The sequence below is a fragment of the Netta rufina genome, assembly GCF_964035555.1.
Source record: "Netta rufina genome assembly, chromosome: 7".
Taxonomy (NCBI): domain Eukaryota; kingdom Metazoa; phylum Chordata; class Aves; order Anseriformes; family Anatidae; genus Netta; species Netta rufina.
The window spans coordinates 21209733-21225543 of record NC_140130.1 but is presented as its reverse complement, the minus strand read 5'-3'; the positions used below and the strand labels follow the sequence as shown (position 1 = coordinate 21225543).

The 15811-nt window shown below is 35.0% G+C and overlaps 1 protein-coding gene across 1 annotated transcript in view; it reads right to left on the bottom strand.

The window, feature by feature from the left end:
• MYOF (myoferlin) overlaps positions 1-15811 on the bottom strand; it is a gene marked incomplete at its 5' end in the record, with an annotated part of 70336 nt that overhangs the window by 11397 nt on the left and 43128 nt on the right. Inside the window, 15 exons of the mRNA XM_084290195.1 lie at positions 1747-1803; positions 3235-3311; positions 4204-4369; positions 4890-5051; positions 5380-5478; positions 5641-5799; positions 5896-6077; positions 7397-7474; positions 8752-8863; positions 9995-10168; positions 10303-10445; positions 11663-11768; positions 11894-12008; positions 13613-13776; positions 15155-15286. Of these exons, the coding sequence (XP_084146321.1) occupies positions 1747-1803; positions 3235-3311; positions 4204-4369; positions 4890-5051; positions 5380-5478; positions 5641-5799; positions 5896-6077; positions 7397-7474; positions 8752-8863; positions 9995-10168; positions 10303-10445; positions 11663-11768; positions 11894-12008; positions 13613-13776; positions 15155-15286 (1926 nt within the window). The remainder of the gene's footprint in view (positions 1-1746; positions 1804-3234; positions 3312-4203; positions 4370-4889; positions 5052-5379; positions 5479-5640; positions 5800-5895; positions 6078-7396; positions 7475-8751; positions 8864-9994; positions 10169-10302; positions 10446-11662; positions 11769-11893; positions 12009-13612; positions 13777-15154; positions 15287-15811) is intronic.

Here is a 15811-nt window from a genome sequence, read left to right as displayed (position 1 = left end):
ATATATACATACATACATTTTTATCAGAAATCAGAGCACTTACAAAACTGAATTTATTCTTTTCCAAAGTTCACATACATAAAATTGATTTTTGTACCTTTTGAGTATCTACTTCTTTATAGAACAATACACTAAAACAAGAACATTTTCCCTTTGTATTATCATTTTTTAGTTGTTTACAGCCTATAGAGTTTCAAGAGTCTGAAAAAAATGTGAATTATAAAGTACAACAACAATCAGTACATGTGCTACAGATTTATCTGTGTAAATGCAATAATCTGCTCAATCCAAAATGCTTCACCTGTTAAATCACAGATACTGCAATTATGATCAGATACTCCATTTAGAGCAAGAATCACACATCCCATTTGTAAGCTCTAATAAGCTAGTATAATTTGTGCTAGTGTTTGCATTTTGTCCATTGTATTTTAATTTAAAGGCATAATCCATAATTTTTTTATGCAAAGCCAAGCAGAATATGCAAAACATTTTATGAGTACATGCCCAATATATCAATAGGTCATGACATTGTTCTGATGTATCATATTCAATTACTTCCATTTTTATTCTGAAAATAATTATCTTGCAGGAATATTCAAGCCTGCTACATTTAGTAATCTTGTCTAACTTCAAAATGGAAATACATTTTTTTTTTCAGGTTAACATGACACTTGTTTTTCTACAGGCAATTACAGTGATTTATTCTTAGAAGTTGTACCATTACTGATTTGCAAAATTCAGGAATTAAATTCTTTACCGTATTTAAATTTGACTTAGCTTAAATGGTGTTTTGTAATGTTGATACCTTGAAAGGTAGATAGCATAACCGTACAATAATTGTATGAACTCCCAATTAGAGCCTTTTCACAAAATATAATTGTGTCGATCTGTGAGTCATTCATTAGAGCATAATACTTAAGGAGTTGGAATTAGACATTTTTTGGTTTTGTTACTTTTGTTACTCCCCCCCCCCCTTTTTTTTTTCCCCTTAATACACCTTCAAATGTCTCTTCAAATAATGCACTTGGCAGCTCTGGGAAGAAGAGGTTATGAACCTTCAGGCCATCTTTAAAAATTCCCCCAACAAATAATGAGTCTTCTCTATTTGGATACTATTGCTCCTAAAACTGGTAAGCAGGATGTGCTCATAGAATGGGGGTTGAAAGCCATGATGATAAATTTGAGATTTTGGAGTGAAATATTCACATGGCAATAACTATATACCAATTACTGTCGTTTTTAAAATCTATCCATTGACTTCACTATGGATTGTTTTATGTGCAATTTTTGAGGTACTGTTAGCTTTTTGAACATCTTAAGTTTATGGAGGAAAAAAAAAAAAGATGTAGTGGATCCCTACCATAGTTAGAGTTAGAATTTTATTTACTGTAGATTTATTTTATTCTCCACAAAGCTGACTTTTGAACAAAGTTTAAATAGTGTGGCTCAATTATTCCTGTTAATTTTGGTGATTTTAGTAGATAGATTCCAAATAAGGCAATACAAAAAAATCCACGTTTTAGTAGTTCATAACTAACATACATACATATTTTGATATTTATGACTTTCCAAAGAAGGGTACCTTAATTTGTAACTAATCCTGCTAGATTTATAAGCATCATTTCCTCCAAAATCTCTCTATGGAATGATTGCTAAGAGAAGCTCAGCCTCAAGACTACATCCTGTTATCATTCTTTCCCCATCTGCCCCCATTCTGGTCCATGCATTAGCTCTGTACATACATACATGCACTGTGGTTGGAGAAGTCATTTTGCTGAGTGCTGTTGACATACTGCTTAAACACTGGAAATTGGAATGCAATTGATGTAATTTTGGATTTTTGTATTGTCCTTAGGGTATGGTCTGCATATCACTTATTCCTTCCTTATTTATTTCAACCTAAATTGTTTCAAATATTGTTTCCTTCTCTCACATGCATGTTATCACTGTGTCTAGTATTATACTGTATTTGGGTCAGGTGATGTCAAACTCTAAAAGAAATTGTTTCACCTTAGAGTAGCATTAAAAAATTTCCCTATCATAGATTAAATCAGGTATTAAAATTCATAGCAGTATTGCCACTGGGTTCAATTTTTTTTTAATTTAAATCTTTTTTCTTAAAATTTCTAAAGAAAATAATCATCTGTACTATCTATAAAGTTTTCATATTAGAACAGAGGGCCTAATTCAGACGAAAATTAGAGAAGTCTTTTTTGCTATAAAATAAATATCCATTATACTTTCCATGTATGAGGAAAGTAAATATAAGAAAATGTTCTATCAGAGTTTAATTATAGTCTTAATATCATGACATTAAAATAGCAAGGAAGAAGTAAAGGAAGAACACTGCAATCAGTAATGTTACAATAGCAGTGAGTTTGAAAGTTAAATTCAGTAGTGTTTACTTTGGGACCTCTGTAAATTAAAAAGTCTGTCTTTTTGAAAAATCAAAGTTGTGGATTAAGAGCCTACAAAATTAATATGTTACGGCGTATAATCTTAAAGCTTCCTTTATCAAGCTATCAGAAATTTACGAAAACACCTAACATTGTACAGTCCTAAAATTACTGAAAAAAAATCCTTAAAAATATATTGTCTGGAATTTGCCTTCACTCAGGTTTCAATTCAACAGCAAAATTCTGCAGGTGGAATTATTTTTTTTACCTGTAAAGTAAGACTGTACTGTGGTGGTCCTGAAAGAATCAGAGTAGTAGTGTAGAGAGATTCACAAGGCACAACAGAACAGGAAAGAAAAGAGGTGTTAGCACAGGAAAAAATGTTTCAGTGTTAAAAGTTGTGGATGACTATAAGAAAATAGTTGTGGATGACTGTAAGAAAGGCAAAGCCATGACAGCTTTAGGTTTGGGGTAACATGGCTTTGATTCTGTACCCACTTAAGCATAAACCTACTGCCTGCTCTATTTAAAGCTGTTCAGTCTGTGTGGGATCAGACTGAGAGATTAGACTGCATCACCAGTGGACAAGTGGGTAACGTTCTATTTTATGCTTTCCGTAGCCATTGTATGAATTCATTCCTAAGCTACTCGGTGAACTTTATCTTGCACAAAAAGCTATAGCTTGATGTTTACTACATGAAAAAAGAGGTCAAAATAATTAATTAATGCTTTCCTATCACAAAGAAAGTTTGCTTCATTTCTGATCATTTTGTTTTCTAGACAGTTTCTCAGAAATCACAGATTTGAAGAAAATCAAGCATCAAATTTCAAGCATTACCTGGGCTGCTAGCAGTGGTTGTGCATCTTCCATTTCAATTACCGTATCCTGGCACGGTGCAGCAGAGAGTAGACTAACTGTAAGCCAAAGATTTTATTAAGGCAACACAACGTAGGAAAAGAATAAATTACTGAATTTAATTACTGAGTAAATTACTGAATTTAATTTCCATAGAATTTGAAATCCAGTTACATAAGATGTAAAAAAAATAATTGCCTACATGCTTGGTCCTCTAAAGAAAGCAATTAATTGCAATATTCTGCTAAAAATAGATATGCAGTATTTTTCTGTGCAGTATCAACAAACATTTCTCAAATATATAGAATTACAAAAAGTAGATTTTGGAAAAAATACAGTGGAATATCTCAGCTTCACATTCAGAGCATTCTTGCTGGAATTGTTATGTTGGTAATCAGTGCAGTGGTAATCAGTGCAGTGGTAATCTCCAAGTAGTTAAGTTCATTCTAAAGCAGAATGTCAGGATCCAGTATGCTCATTCTGACAGTGGACTCCCCTTTGCACTCTTATACCCCCTCAGAGGTATACTGCACTACTTACTAAGTTATATGTATTTTTTTTCTTTCAGATCATACTATCTTCAAGTAAATACTCAACATGAGATGACTCTGTATGCTGTTCTGAACAGTTAACACCAGAGCATTCTTGCTGGAATTGTTATGTTGGTAATCAGTGCAGTGGTAATCTCCAAGTAGTTAAGTTCATTCTAAAGCAGAATGTCAGGATCCAGTATGCTCATTCTGACAGTGGACTCCCCTTTGCACTCTTATACCCCCTCAGAGGTATACTGCACTACTTACTAAGTTATATGTATTTTTTTTCTTTCAGATCATACTATCTTCAAGTAAATACTCAACATGAGATGACTCTGTATGCTGTTCTGAACAGTTAACACCAAAGGTTGATTATTCTTGCTCATAAGAAGCATAACTTTACATTCCATGTATTTACCTTTCATTTGTGGTGCAATGTCTTCTTTAGTAGTGTAGGGGTCACAGCGAAAACTTTCCAGTAAATCAATAGTACACTGTCCCACAATCGGTTTCCGTCCAAATGGTCTGTGGTCTATTACTTTAATAACAAGAGATGGGCTGTACAACTCCTCTTTTGGCAAAAGCTAAAAGTGAAAGGTTAGATTTTGTTTATACTGCAGACAGAAGGAAAATGAACAAAAAAGATTTTTCTCCTACATTAGAGCTGATGCTACATTTATTTAATATTAAACTATTATGTTCTATGGGCGTATGGTAAATTAAACTTCTAACCTCATATTATGATTCAGTAAAAGTCAGTAAATAAGAATACTTCTAGTTACTGTAAATTTTAGTATTGAATCTTACACAGTTCCCATCCTAGCAGCAGGAAAGTAGCCACACACCTATAGGTAAATTGGTGTTTTCTCAAATAAATACATCTATACACTGTACTGGAGCATATCAGACCATATAATTTTTCAATATATGTACAGACATATTTACACTATCTTTGTCAGTCACACTCAGTGCCTTGCTTATATTAAGTCGAAAAAGGACACAAGTTTTTCTGTTTGTGCTTACATAAACAAATCCTTCACCTTTAAAAGTATGGTGTAACTGTTTTTGCTATAGATAGCTGGTATATAGTTTTTAGCAACGTACAACTTTCATGAAGAGAACAGACGATGGAAAATTTGGTGTCTTTTTGAGATTTTTGATCACCACAGATTCCACCATTTCACCCCCACATTCCACAATGAGACTAGGAGACATAACAGGTGCCAGTTGGTAGTTTTTCATGTTCCGCAGCCCCCAGGCCAGAATCTGTAAAATAAAATTCAATATAAGCAAGAGAAAGAGAGAGATCAATATGCTTAGAATGATACTCAAAAAGATGCTCAAAAAGTAGGAAAGAAGAAATGAAGTTTTCTTCACTAATAAAGGGTGACTGGCAAAATATTTCAAGGTTGTTTTACTAGGACAGCTAATGGAAAAAAATCAAACTCAAAAATACTTATAGAAAAAAATCCCACACATAGTTCGCGTTATGATTTTTTTCTCCTGTCGCTGCAAACAGACAAAATTGCTATCTGGAAGATGAAGATGAGAAATGACTGCGCTTGCATTCAGTTACTTTAAAATTAAACAGTACCTCAACAGCAGTGAGTTGAACTACTGGTCTGATTCCCTGAGGTACCATGTAAAGCTTTGGTGCTCTTTGCGATGGAAGAATTGGAAGGTTGGTGCCACCCTGTTAAGACATAAGTACATAAGTACTATTTTCTCTCTCCTTCCTTAAATGAAATATCTTGCCAGTATTAAGACAATTCTTCATATTATAACTCGCTATAAAAGTGAGTTATAATATACATTATATACTATATATATACATACATAATATAATAATACATACCTTGTCCCTCAAAATAAGTTCTGCAGCAAAAAGAATGTCTCCGCTAACTTTGCCATTATTTATTACAGGATACCAGAGCAGTTTTGGTGTGACGTCCTCTTCTGGGATCAACTTCACCAGGGGAGAACAAACACTTCTTCCAAGGAACTCATCTTTACCCTGCAATCAAAAAATAGTAATTATAGTTGTTACTGTCAAATATGATAGGAACAACAATAATAATAAATACAATAAACATAAAAAGCTTTCACATACCACTTGGTCACTGTCAAACAGTTCAATAACAACATGAGGTGGATTCTCAGCTACTGTCTGTGGGTCACCATAGATCTCAATTTCATTAAATATGAGAGTTTGGTCCCATGTAGGATTTAGAGTTGAATGAATGATCTCAGTTGTTTTGCTTTGATGGAGGAAAGAAACATGAGCATACGGATCTGAAATATTATACAGAGATTGGAAGTACATAGTTACAAACAACCAAAACCTTATGAAGGTGTAAGCCACACAAGCACAATTATCTAATACAGTACCTTATTTTTCTTCTCTTCTGTTATTACCAGTTTTATAAGCTATTCTATATAAAAAAACCCACTGTATACATCATTCACATTTAGTAGAGCAAATTCTACTTGATTACTAAATAGCTTCCTTTATACAAGTCATTATTAATGGAGTAATAAATGAAAGTCATTAAAATACCTTGCAAATTACAAAGTGAACTTGAAAACTAAAATGAAACGTTAACTATATGAAGCTCCTCTTAAATATGGTCTGTAGAAGCTTATCTTGTTGTATCCATTGATATACAACTGTATTGACCCATAAATAATACAAGGAGATTGTTTCAGTTCTGACTGGTTAATGCCAAATCACATTCTCCCAGGCTCTATTGCTGAGATCAGACTTTGATTTCAAACATGCTTATTTATATCAACCCCTTCCTATGAAACAGATGAATGATTAAAGTGGTCTTGGTCCACTGTTTGACAAGCCTTTAAATCATCAGGAGCTCTGCAGAAAGTATCTTAACAGTTCCTGTACAGATTTCAATTACTAAGGACTTGAGGATAATTAAAAGATTATCTTCAGATTATTTTCAACAGCTTCTGGCTAGGTACCTGACCAGAATGTTACAGAATTTGGCTAACTCTTCAAACTAGTTTTAGAGGAAAATAAAACACAGCTGTCTTGGTTTATCTGTGGGCTGAATCTAAGGTACGCATCTTGAATTCTACATACATAAATTAGAAGCATTTATCATCTTCTCTTTGTATTGTTCTTTGTATTCTAAACATTAATCTCAGTAATTAATTAATATAAAATACTGGACACTGACAGGAAGTTGCTGACATAACAGCCACACAGCTTTCTTCATCCTTGCTTTTATACAAGCTTTCTGCAGGACAGTTTAGAAGCAGCATGTATGCTTTAGTTAGAAGGAGAAGCTAGAGCATGGGGAAAGGATTGGTCGTGGGCAATTCAGACCTCAATGAATTCCCATTCCCTGACTGAGAATTCCATTGACAGCAGTAGGTGCTGCAGATTCAGACCACTTATTTTCTTGGCAGCATCTGGGGTAGTACAAACTAGATCTGAAGTGAACATAACGAAGCTGAGTCGTCTTTCCTGGCATAGTTTCAGTAATTGGGAACTATGCACAGAACTTACAGATGTAAGATACTCTGTATATAAATCAAATTAATAGGTCATTGCAAACGTGTGTTTTTGCACCACTAGTGGGATTTTTGCATACCTGAAAAACTGTCTTTGTCTAAAGCCATGAGATTTCTTGCCTGGTAGACATAACAGCGAAGGTGGTAAATATATACTCCTGCATAAAAAAAAAAAGTTCACATGCATTACACAGGCATCTTCTCTGAAATGAAGCTATTTTAAGGTATACAAACACTTTAAACATTTTCTTAACTAAAGCACAAACACTTGTAACATTTCTGCTTTTCTTTGCTAGTGATAAGTGTATTAGTACCAATGCGCTAGCACCTGTGAACATTTGTTTAAACATAACAACTTAGAGCAGAAATGAAAAAAAAAAACAACCACACACTATTTAGGCTTTTTTAGTGAATAATCATCTAAAACTCTTTCTACTCAAAAATTCTTGTTTGAAACAGTGATAATCTAGCTCCTCCAAACAACAATAAGAACCGGGTATTCCTGTACTTAAATTAAGTATTCACTACAGCACTTGCAAGGACCTAGGGTTTCACACTTTTTGCTATTAGATCTAGAAAATTATTCTAATTGCATCCCTTTCTGACTAAAAGACTAAGAATAAATAAATAAATAAAATTGTTGCAGGCACAGCGGAATAGCTCAAAATGAGGACATGAGGGAGGCCCTGACCCAGGACAACACATGGCTATGTTACTACAGATTTTCTCAGAGGATGTCATCTCCAACCCTTTCAGACCTTTGGAAAAAAATGACCCACTCTATCCACAGTGAGCTGAAACCTCTGAACTCTGGCAGGAAGAGAGGCTATTTTCCTCCTATTGTGATCATTACTTGAAAGAAACAGCAAGATGTTTGTCTACATGGTCTTTCTGCTTACTCTGGGTCAGGCATTGGTCTGACCTTGGAGTTAGCTGGTTAAGTGAGCTACACCAGCAGAAAATTAACTGTACATATATTGTCTTTGCTGGCTTAGCTCCCTGCATTGGTAGGGAAGGATCCTATTGCTAAAATTGCGTCTTTTAATAGAGTTTAAAATTAAGCTGTTGCAATATTTAGCTTTAGAATTCCTGCCCCATAACGGTTTTACAAATGTCTGAGTGACACTGAACAAACTGAGATTACTTGATCCATATAACATTATCTTATTCCATTTTTTATATTAGAACATGAACTGTATATAATATATAATATAATATAAAATATATAATCATTTATATAATAATATGAACTGAAGACTCGCATATTGAAATGACCAACTGTATGTTTTGTTAGTAGGCTAATAAGAGCCTGATCAAGAATTGGATGGTAATTATTGCAGGAGGTGCATAAAGCTTGATGTAAAACACAAGGAATCACAACTCTGAGATCGATGAGAAACAGACCTGATTTATAAGAAAGGAATTAAGAACTTACTGTCAAAGTAGCAAGAAACAAGTGGCGTATTGGCACCAAACACTTTCATAGCTGACTCTTTGGTTTTGTCTGAACTCTTCCCTTCGCCATCATCAGTACTAGTGTCTGCTCCCTAAAATTATGTAAAGAAAAAAAAAGTCACTGCATGCTTACAAATGCAGAAAGCACTTCATAAAGTATGAAGTATAAAGTATGAAGACTATGTGAGAATATACACGTTTCAGTCTTTTATCCAGGATTAGGAGAAATTTACCTTCCTGAGTAAATGTACTATAAAAGATATTTACTCATGCAAAGGCAATTTCTTGTTGCCATTGAAGCTGAGCAGAAAATAGATCCAGTCAGTTCATCTTCCTTGCCAGAATGTCTTATTGCCGGAGATAAACTAGCTACTTCTCAGCTCTTACTGCAGGAGAGGTTGTAGGTCTTTCTATGCTGCCCTGTTGCAGGGAAGTTCTCTAAGGCTACCCTAGCAATAGGATAGCCACTTGGACTGTGGCTATTTGTAGTCAAAAGAGAAATGGGCATTTTTAAACTCTGTGGCACCAAAGTAAGTGGAGAAAGAAAATACTATCACTGAAACATGGGTTGACATTTTGTGAAAAAAAGAGAAACATGCTGAGAAAAAAAAAAAAAAAAAAGCAAACTTGCATTAATACTATACTCAAATCATTAGCTCAGAAAAAAACAAATGAGCCTTCTCTTCTAACGCTGTGCCTTACTATTATTCACTTCAATTTGTATCTTGGTAAATAGAGCTTACCTATAAAGCTATGTTAACCTGTAAACTTGAGGAATACTTATATTTTGATGAAATTTGACTCACAACATTCTGACTTGTCCTATACTTTGCTATTTTTTTCTTCTGCTTGGTCATTTGTACATGCAAATACACTTAAATTATGTGCAGGGAAAGCTTGAGCCATCTTGTCACTTTATTTACACAAGGATCATCTAGTCATTTTGCCTTTTGACCGAAGTCTCACATAATAAAATAATAAAAATCATTTGAAGAATCAAGTAATAAATGTGTTATTCAAAAGCCTCAGTAGTTATTTCAGTGCTCCACTTCAGACTTCAAACAATTTAAACAATATAAACTACATTAGTTCTCCAGTTATATATCAATCTATGATTCAGGGACTAAAATAGCTGATTAAATTGTTATTGATATTTAATTGCTTAATTACTGAAAATTAACAGATTGACCTTTTAAAGACTTCATTGATATTGTGTTCCTTACCAAAGCACCTTCGAGTTTAAAGATAGCTGCTGCACCATGTGTTTCTGAGGGAGCCATTTTTCGTCTCCATCGTCTTCGACGGAAAGTGTCAGAACTGCGTTGTTTCCAGTGAAATTTCCAGCCAATCAAGGAAGCATATTCCCATCCTTCTTGATCTTCATATGATGGCACCCCCTGGGAGATGTAAATCCCTGTTATCTACACTATCGTATAAATATCATAAAAAAAGGGGAGGGGGAATTGCTCTAGAAGACACTATTGCAATGTGCAAGAAATACGATCTGTGATTGCATCTCTCTTCAGCTTACCCTTCCTGTTGTTACTGCTTGAGCTGGATCCCTCTTACGCTTCCGCACCAGTCTTCGTCGTCGGTGTGTATGATACATTTTCTCTGCAGCAACCCATGACTTTGGTTTAGAGTCTGGAGGAATAGTAATTCCATATTCCCATCCTAAAAAAAACAGAACTGTATAGTTAGTATATTTCTAGAAACACATTCAAGATGCAAATAAGAAAAGCATGAGTAGTAGTTTAACTGCAGAGGGTGAAGATTTAGTCACAAAGAGCTATTCGATACGTCCTGTGAAGACATTCTGAGAGAGTTGGGATTGTTTAGCCTAGATAAGAGAAGGCTCAAGGGTGATGTTATAGCAGCCTTCCAGTACTTAAAGGGGGACCACAGGAAACATGGGGGAGGGACTCTTAGTTTAAAGCCTTGTCCTGTTATTACAGTCCCTGAAAAAAAGAGGGTAAGGTTATATGAGACATTAGGAAGATAATCTTCACAATGAGACTGGTGAGGTACTGGAACAGGCTGCCCAGAGATGTCATGGGTGCCCCATGCCCAGCAGCATTCAAGGCCAGACTGGATGGGGCTTTGGGCAGCCTGGTGTCCCAGGGGGAGGTGGAACTGGATGGTCTTTAAGGTCCCTTCCAACCTAAGCCATTCTGTGCTTCTATAATAATGAAACCTTTAATGCCCAATAGCTAGAGAATGATCTTCTCCAACAGATGGAATTTTATGTACTCTTGCAACTCCAGCAGCTTGGCATTTAAATAAACAACAATTTGAACTCTGATCATTAATATGTAAGAATTGGTGAAACTGTTACTTTATTTTGGCTCTGCATGTTAGAATTCAATTGCCAGGTATCTAGAACTCTGATTTTTACTGAGATTGATCTCTTACTAAAATGTTGCTGCAGAACCCTATCAGAGGTTCCAGTTCCATAAGTACTCTTCAATAAATAAAATCCTCTAAATAGTTTGCTGTGAAGGATAGATTGCTTTTTCCTGTTGTAGGATCCAAGTTATGGTCTTATGAGGTTGTTTACATTGCAAGTTTCTAAGCTGGTAACAGTTTTAATTTAGTGTAAGTAACAAGCATATAGAAGTCATAGCAAAACCATGAAACTTCTTTCAAACGGGGATAGGTTCTATTTCCAAGTACATTGCTGATACATCCAGCTTTCCTATGTGGAACCTCTCATGTTAGTAGACCATTGTTCACATTAGTCTTTTTACTTAATTTTTCAAAGCTTTTGATTCAAAACTCTCAGCTGCTTCTGCAGTCAAAACCAGCATACAGCTTCTTAGAGTATACGATATGCTCTCTAGTAGACACTTACAAATACATTTATTACATAGAACATGAACAGTAAATCTTACCATGCTCATCCACGGCTCGATTTAAATCTGATTTCCAAGCATCATCTTCCCACATCCATCCAAGAGGACATGTGAACTCACGTGGCGGTGGAGCCTTTTCTCCATTCTTTTATATAGAGGAAACACAACAGTTCTGTGCTTTAATAGATGAAATACACTGTGTAGCAAATCATAGAACTCCTTCTCTTAAACCTTCTTTTTCAGTGAAAAGTATTAATTTATAAATCTCACCACATCTGTGTAACTCTCTTCGGCTGCTTTCCATTCCCCTCCAGGATAGCGACTCTCATTTTCATACACTTCGTCGGTAAACTCAGTATGACCAGCATCAGCTTCAGTCAACAAACTGCAAGCTCAAAGTAAATACAATATTACACCAAAAATATTTAAGCAAGCTACAATATATACAAACAATGTATATTCTGGAATTCTGGATTGCCCATCTTTGCTAAAGTCTGTTTATATAGCGATAGGAGGAATGCTACTCATGAGCAACTAGCAGGAGCGTTTTAACTGCTATAGTATTCAGGATCTGCTTTGAACACTTCTTGGAAAAAGTAAATATATCATACATTTAAATGCAGGGAAAAACAGACTGCATGACAGCTACATGCATTTCTAATTTTTATGTAAGTACACACTAAAATTTGGCACTATTATTAATTTTATCCTCTTTCTACTATTGACAAGGTGAGTAATCCATTGGCTAATACTTTTCTAACTTGCAAGTAAAATAAATGAGAGAACATTAATTTACACAGAAGTCTTTTTTTCCACTTGTGATTAACTGGGATTCAGAAAACACTAAAATACATTCTGAAATGCCATCTGCTGTTCAAGCAAGGCCATGCAGATTATTGCCCAATAAAAACAGGTATGAAGCATAAACATACTTGAGCATTTTAACAGTAGTTTCCTTCCAAGTATTTGAGAAAATGAGCTATTGCTTTTATTTATCTTGGACTATTCATTGAAATAACATGAAAATAAATCCATCCATACCTACAAAAACCCACATGATTTTAAAATGGATCAAATAGCACATATTTTCCTGCAGAGTGTTCTATATCAACTATCCTGTGTATTCCTTACCATCAGAACAAGAATTAAAAATGGATTGAACCTTTCATTTTAAGAAAAAAAAGCATCTTTTTGGAGGCTGGATTTTGGTTTTTAGACAGCTTGTTTACCCAGTCCACTTTAAAGTGTGGCAGTGCAAACAGCTAAACGGGCACAATTTAGGCATTGAAAACTTCTGACTGAGCAAGACTGAATCTGCTGTAGCTGGGGAGGACAGAGAGCTTATGAATGAGATCTGCCAGGAGAGGAAGAGTCTTCGGCTGGATCCCTCACAGCCTTGGGCTCTGAAAGTAACCCCTGCCTTAAGTCACTCTGAGAAATCACTTGCAAATTGTTGTTTAATAAGCAACATTTAGTGAAATAAACACACAATAAAATCATCTATTGTACGTGGACAACCATGCAAATACTATAGCAGTGTTGATACATGGGCCTCAGATTTATACCAGATGTCTGAGTTAAGTTTCCATCTATGGAAGATCAATCTGTCTAAGGATCTTATCTGATACCTTCTCAGCAGGACATGAGAACCTCACACAAGTGATCCTCACAATAGCTCTCTAGGCAAAGAAAAATATTATCAATTATTTTAAAGACGGGGCCCTGAGACACTAGGAATATAAAAGCAATATGCCTAGTATCACGTGAATACTTTTAAAATGTATTCTTTTTGTCATATGATTTACTTTTTAAAGAACATAATAGTATCTTTAGAGTTATTTAATAACTTTGACTATTGGCTGGCTTTTACTGTCCTACAAAGCTCATCTTAAAACCTTCCCAGTGAAGAAAACAGAGAGGGGGTGTTTTCCTCTACACTCTGAGGTCAACTCCTTTATTCCTGCTTGTATAAAATTAAAAGAATCTGACCTTCTTTCAGGATCAACCATCCATTCTCCTTCCCAGTCCCAGCCCTTTGGGGGTAGAAAATATTCTCTTTTCAATTTGATTTTTCCTGTGACATCAGAAAACTTGTGGCGACCAACAAGTCCTGAGGTACCCCACTTTCCAAAAAGAAGAGCCTGATTTTCATACTGTTTGAGAATAAAAAATAAAACAGTACTTTAGGAACAACAAAGAGATTTTAGAAAGAAAGAAAAAGATTTATGTAACTGTTACAATTGAAACATTCTACTATGTATTTTCTTTCTCTGAAATGAAGTATTTCCTTCCCACGTTTCCCTGCACTACCTTCACTAATTTCTTCCTTTCATTTTCTCCTATGTTGTCTTACAAACAATTCCCTTGCTAAACTACACCATCTTTTCAATTTAATGCATCTCTACAACTACAGTCAAACTTCCCCCAAACTAAAGGCTTGTTAAGTAAAATTCTTTTACATTATTCAAACAAAAGTTTCTTCCATTCCCTAAATATACAATCCTCTAATTCTTTTACATCTCAAACCTCCTCCTATTTATACCCGCTTCTTTTGTAACATGCCAAACTGAAAATAATGGTCAGTCTTACTATAGAAGTTACTGGGGAAACAATTCGAATGTCAGCACAGTTTATATAGTATATTTCCCTTTCTGCTAATTTTTATTCCAAATTTTTGATGGCCTTGAGTTTTCTGCTTTTATCACTACAAAAATTTTGGATTGCTGTATTAAGAGGAAAAAAAAAAGAGGTATTACACAGCCTCTTAAACCCCTACATTTAACAAATAATGGCTTTGAAAATCCATTGGCTATTGTAAATTACTTACTATAGAACTACTAAGTATTTTAAGTATAGTTGTAATGGTGGCACAAGCCCCTGTAAAAATGCCTTGTTTCATCAGCTGATACAAGATTACATGTGCCATTAGGCAATGAGGCAGAGAATAGATGCTTACAGCTTATTATCATAGAAAATATGTATTATATGTGGGACTACTTCAAATATTTTTGTTAGCTTTTACCATTGACTTGTTATGATACAGTCTTTTGTCAGCAAAATCTAATGCATTTGACCAGTTTTTCATGTAACAGTCAACTTCTGGTAATTTTCTTGCTCCTACAAAAGAGCCATTATTAAAGAAAACCACTTATATCCGTGTATCATTTGTAGAGAATTGAAGTAATTAATCCAGAAAGTTATTCTCATGCCAAAACATTATGTTCTAGATCTCAATCTTAAGTACACTGATACCAATCTAAAATAAGCATTTAGAAACCACCAGTTACCCAGACTTTCACCTGATTACCCTGTTCAGAATCTGTTCTGCTTAAGTTCACCTGGTAGGCACAATGAACTTGATCATTAATTGTCTTTGATGTGGTCTACTTGTTTCAGCGCTTTTTTTCAGGATAATAAACCCTACTCTCCCTTTCTGCCAAGCATGCAAAACAATTTCAGAAGAGCTACAATTTCACTGGATTCCAGAAGTTCATATCCAAGTTTAATGTAAGAAAGCAATGATGGACATACCATTTCTGCAAAAACACTGAACGTTCCCTCTGCAAAGCTATTGAACTTCTTTTCAACTGCACTCAGCCCAAGCCAAACGTTAATTCGCAACTCCACAGGCATTTTGACATCTTTCGTCTTGTCCTGTGGGTACTGGCACACACACCACACAAGGTTATTCTTTGTTATGTTATGCAGGTAATTGTAGCTTTCAGTAAAATATGTACAATAACACAGAAATATGAGTAATAATACATGATTGACTGATCTCTTCCTGTACAGCATTTCCTCACAAGGAGCTAATAAAATAGTTCACGAAGAAGACGTTCTTTAAACGGTACCTTCCTCGGACATGTGAAAACCAAACACAGTAGCCATTAGTATCATCCCTGCTCCCGTATATCCACTCCCAAGTTTCATCCAGTAATGAGTTTTTAATGGGGATGACAACTTTAAATTTTAGTGTTTCTTGTCAGGAGAGTCTAGAAATGCAGCAGGTAGACAGAATGGTTCACTAAACTTAGAAGCAGTGCATCATATCACACGTGATTAAGGGGCCTACATAAGGTCATTAAAATATGGATTTATCTGCAGTGTAACTAATAGTACATTAGCAAACTCTAAATGCTATTGTTCCACAGTCAGATCACCTTTTTTCTGCTCAAGCTCATACCACTT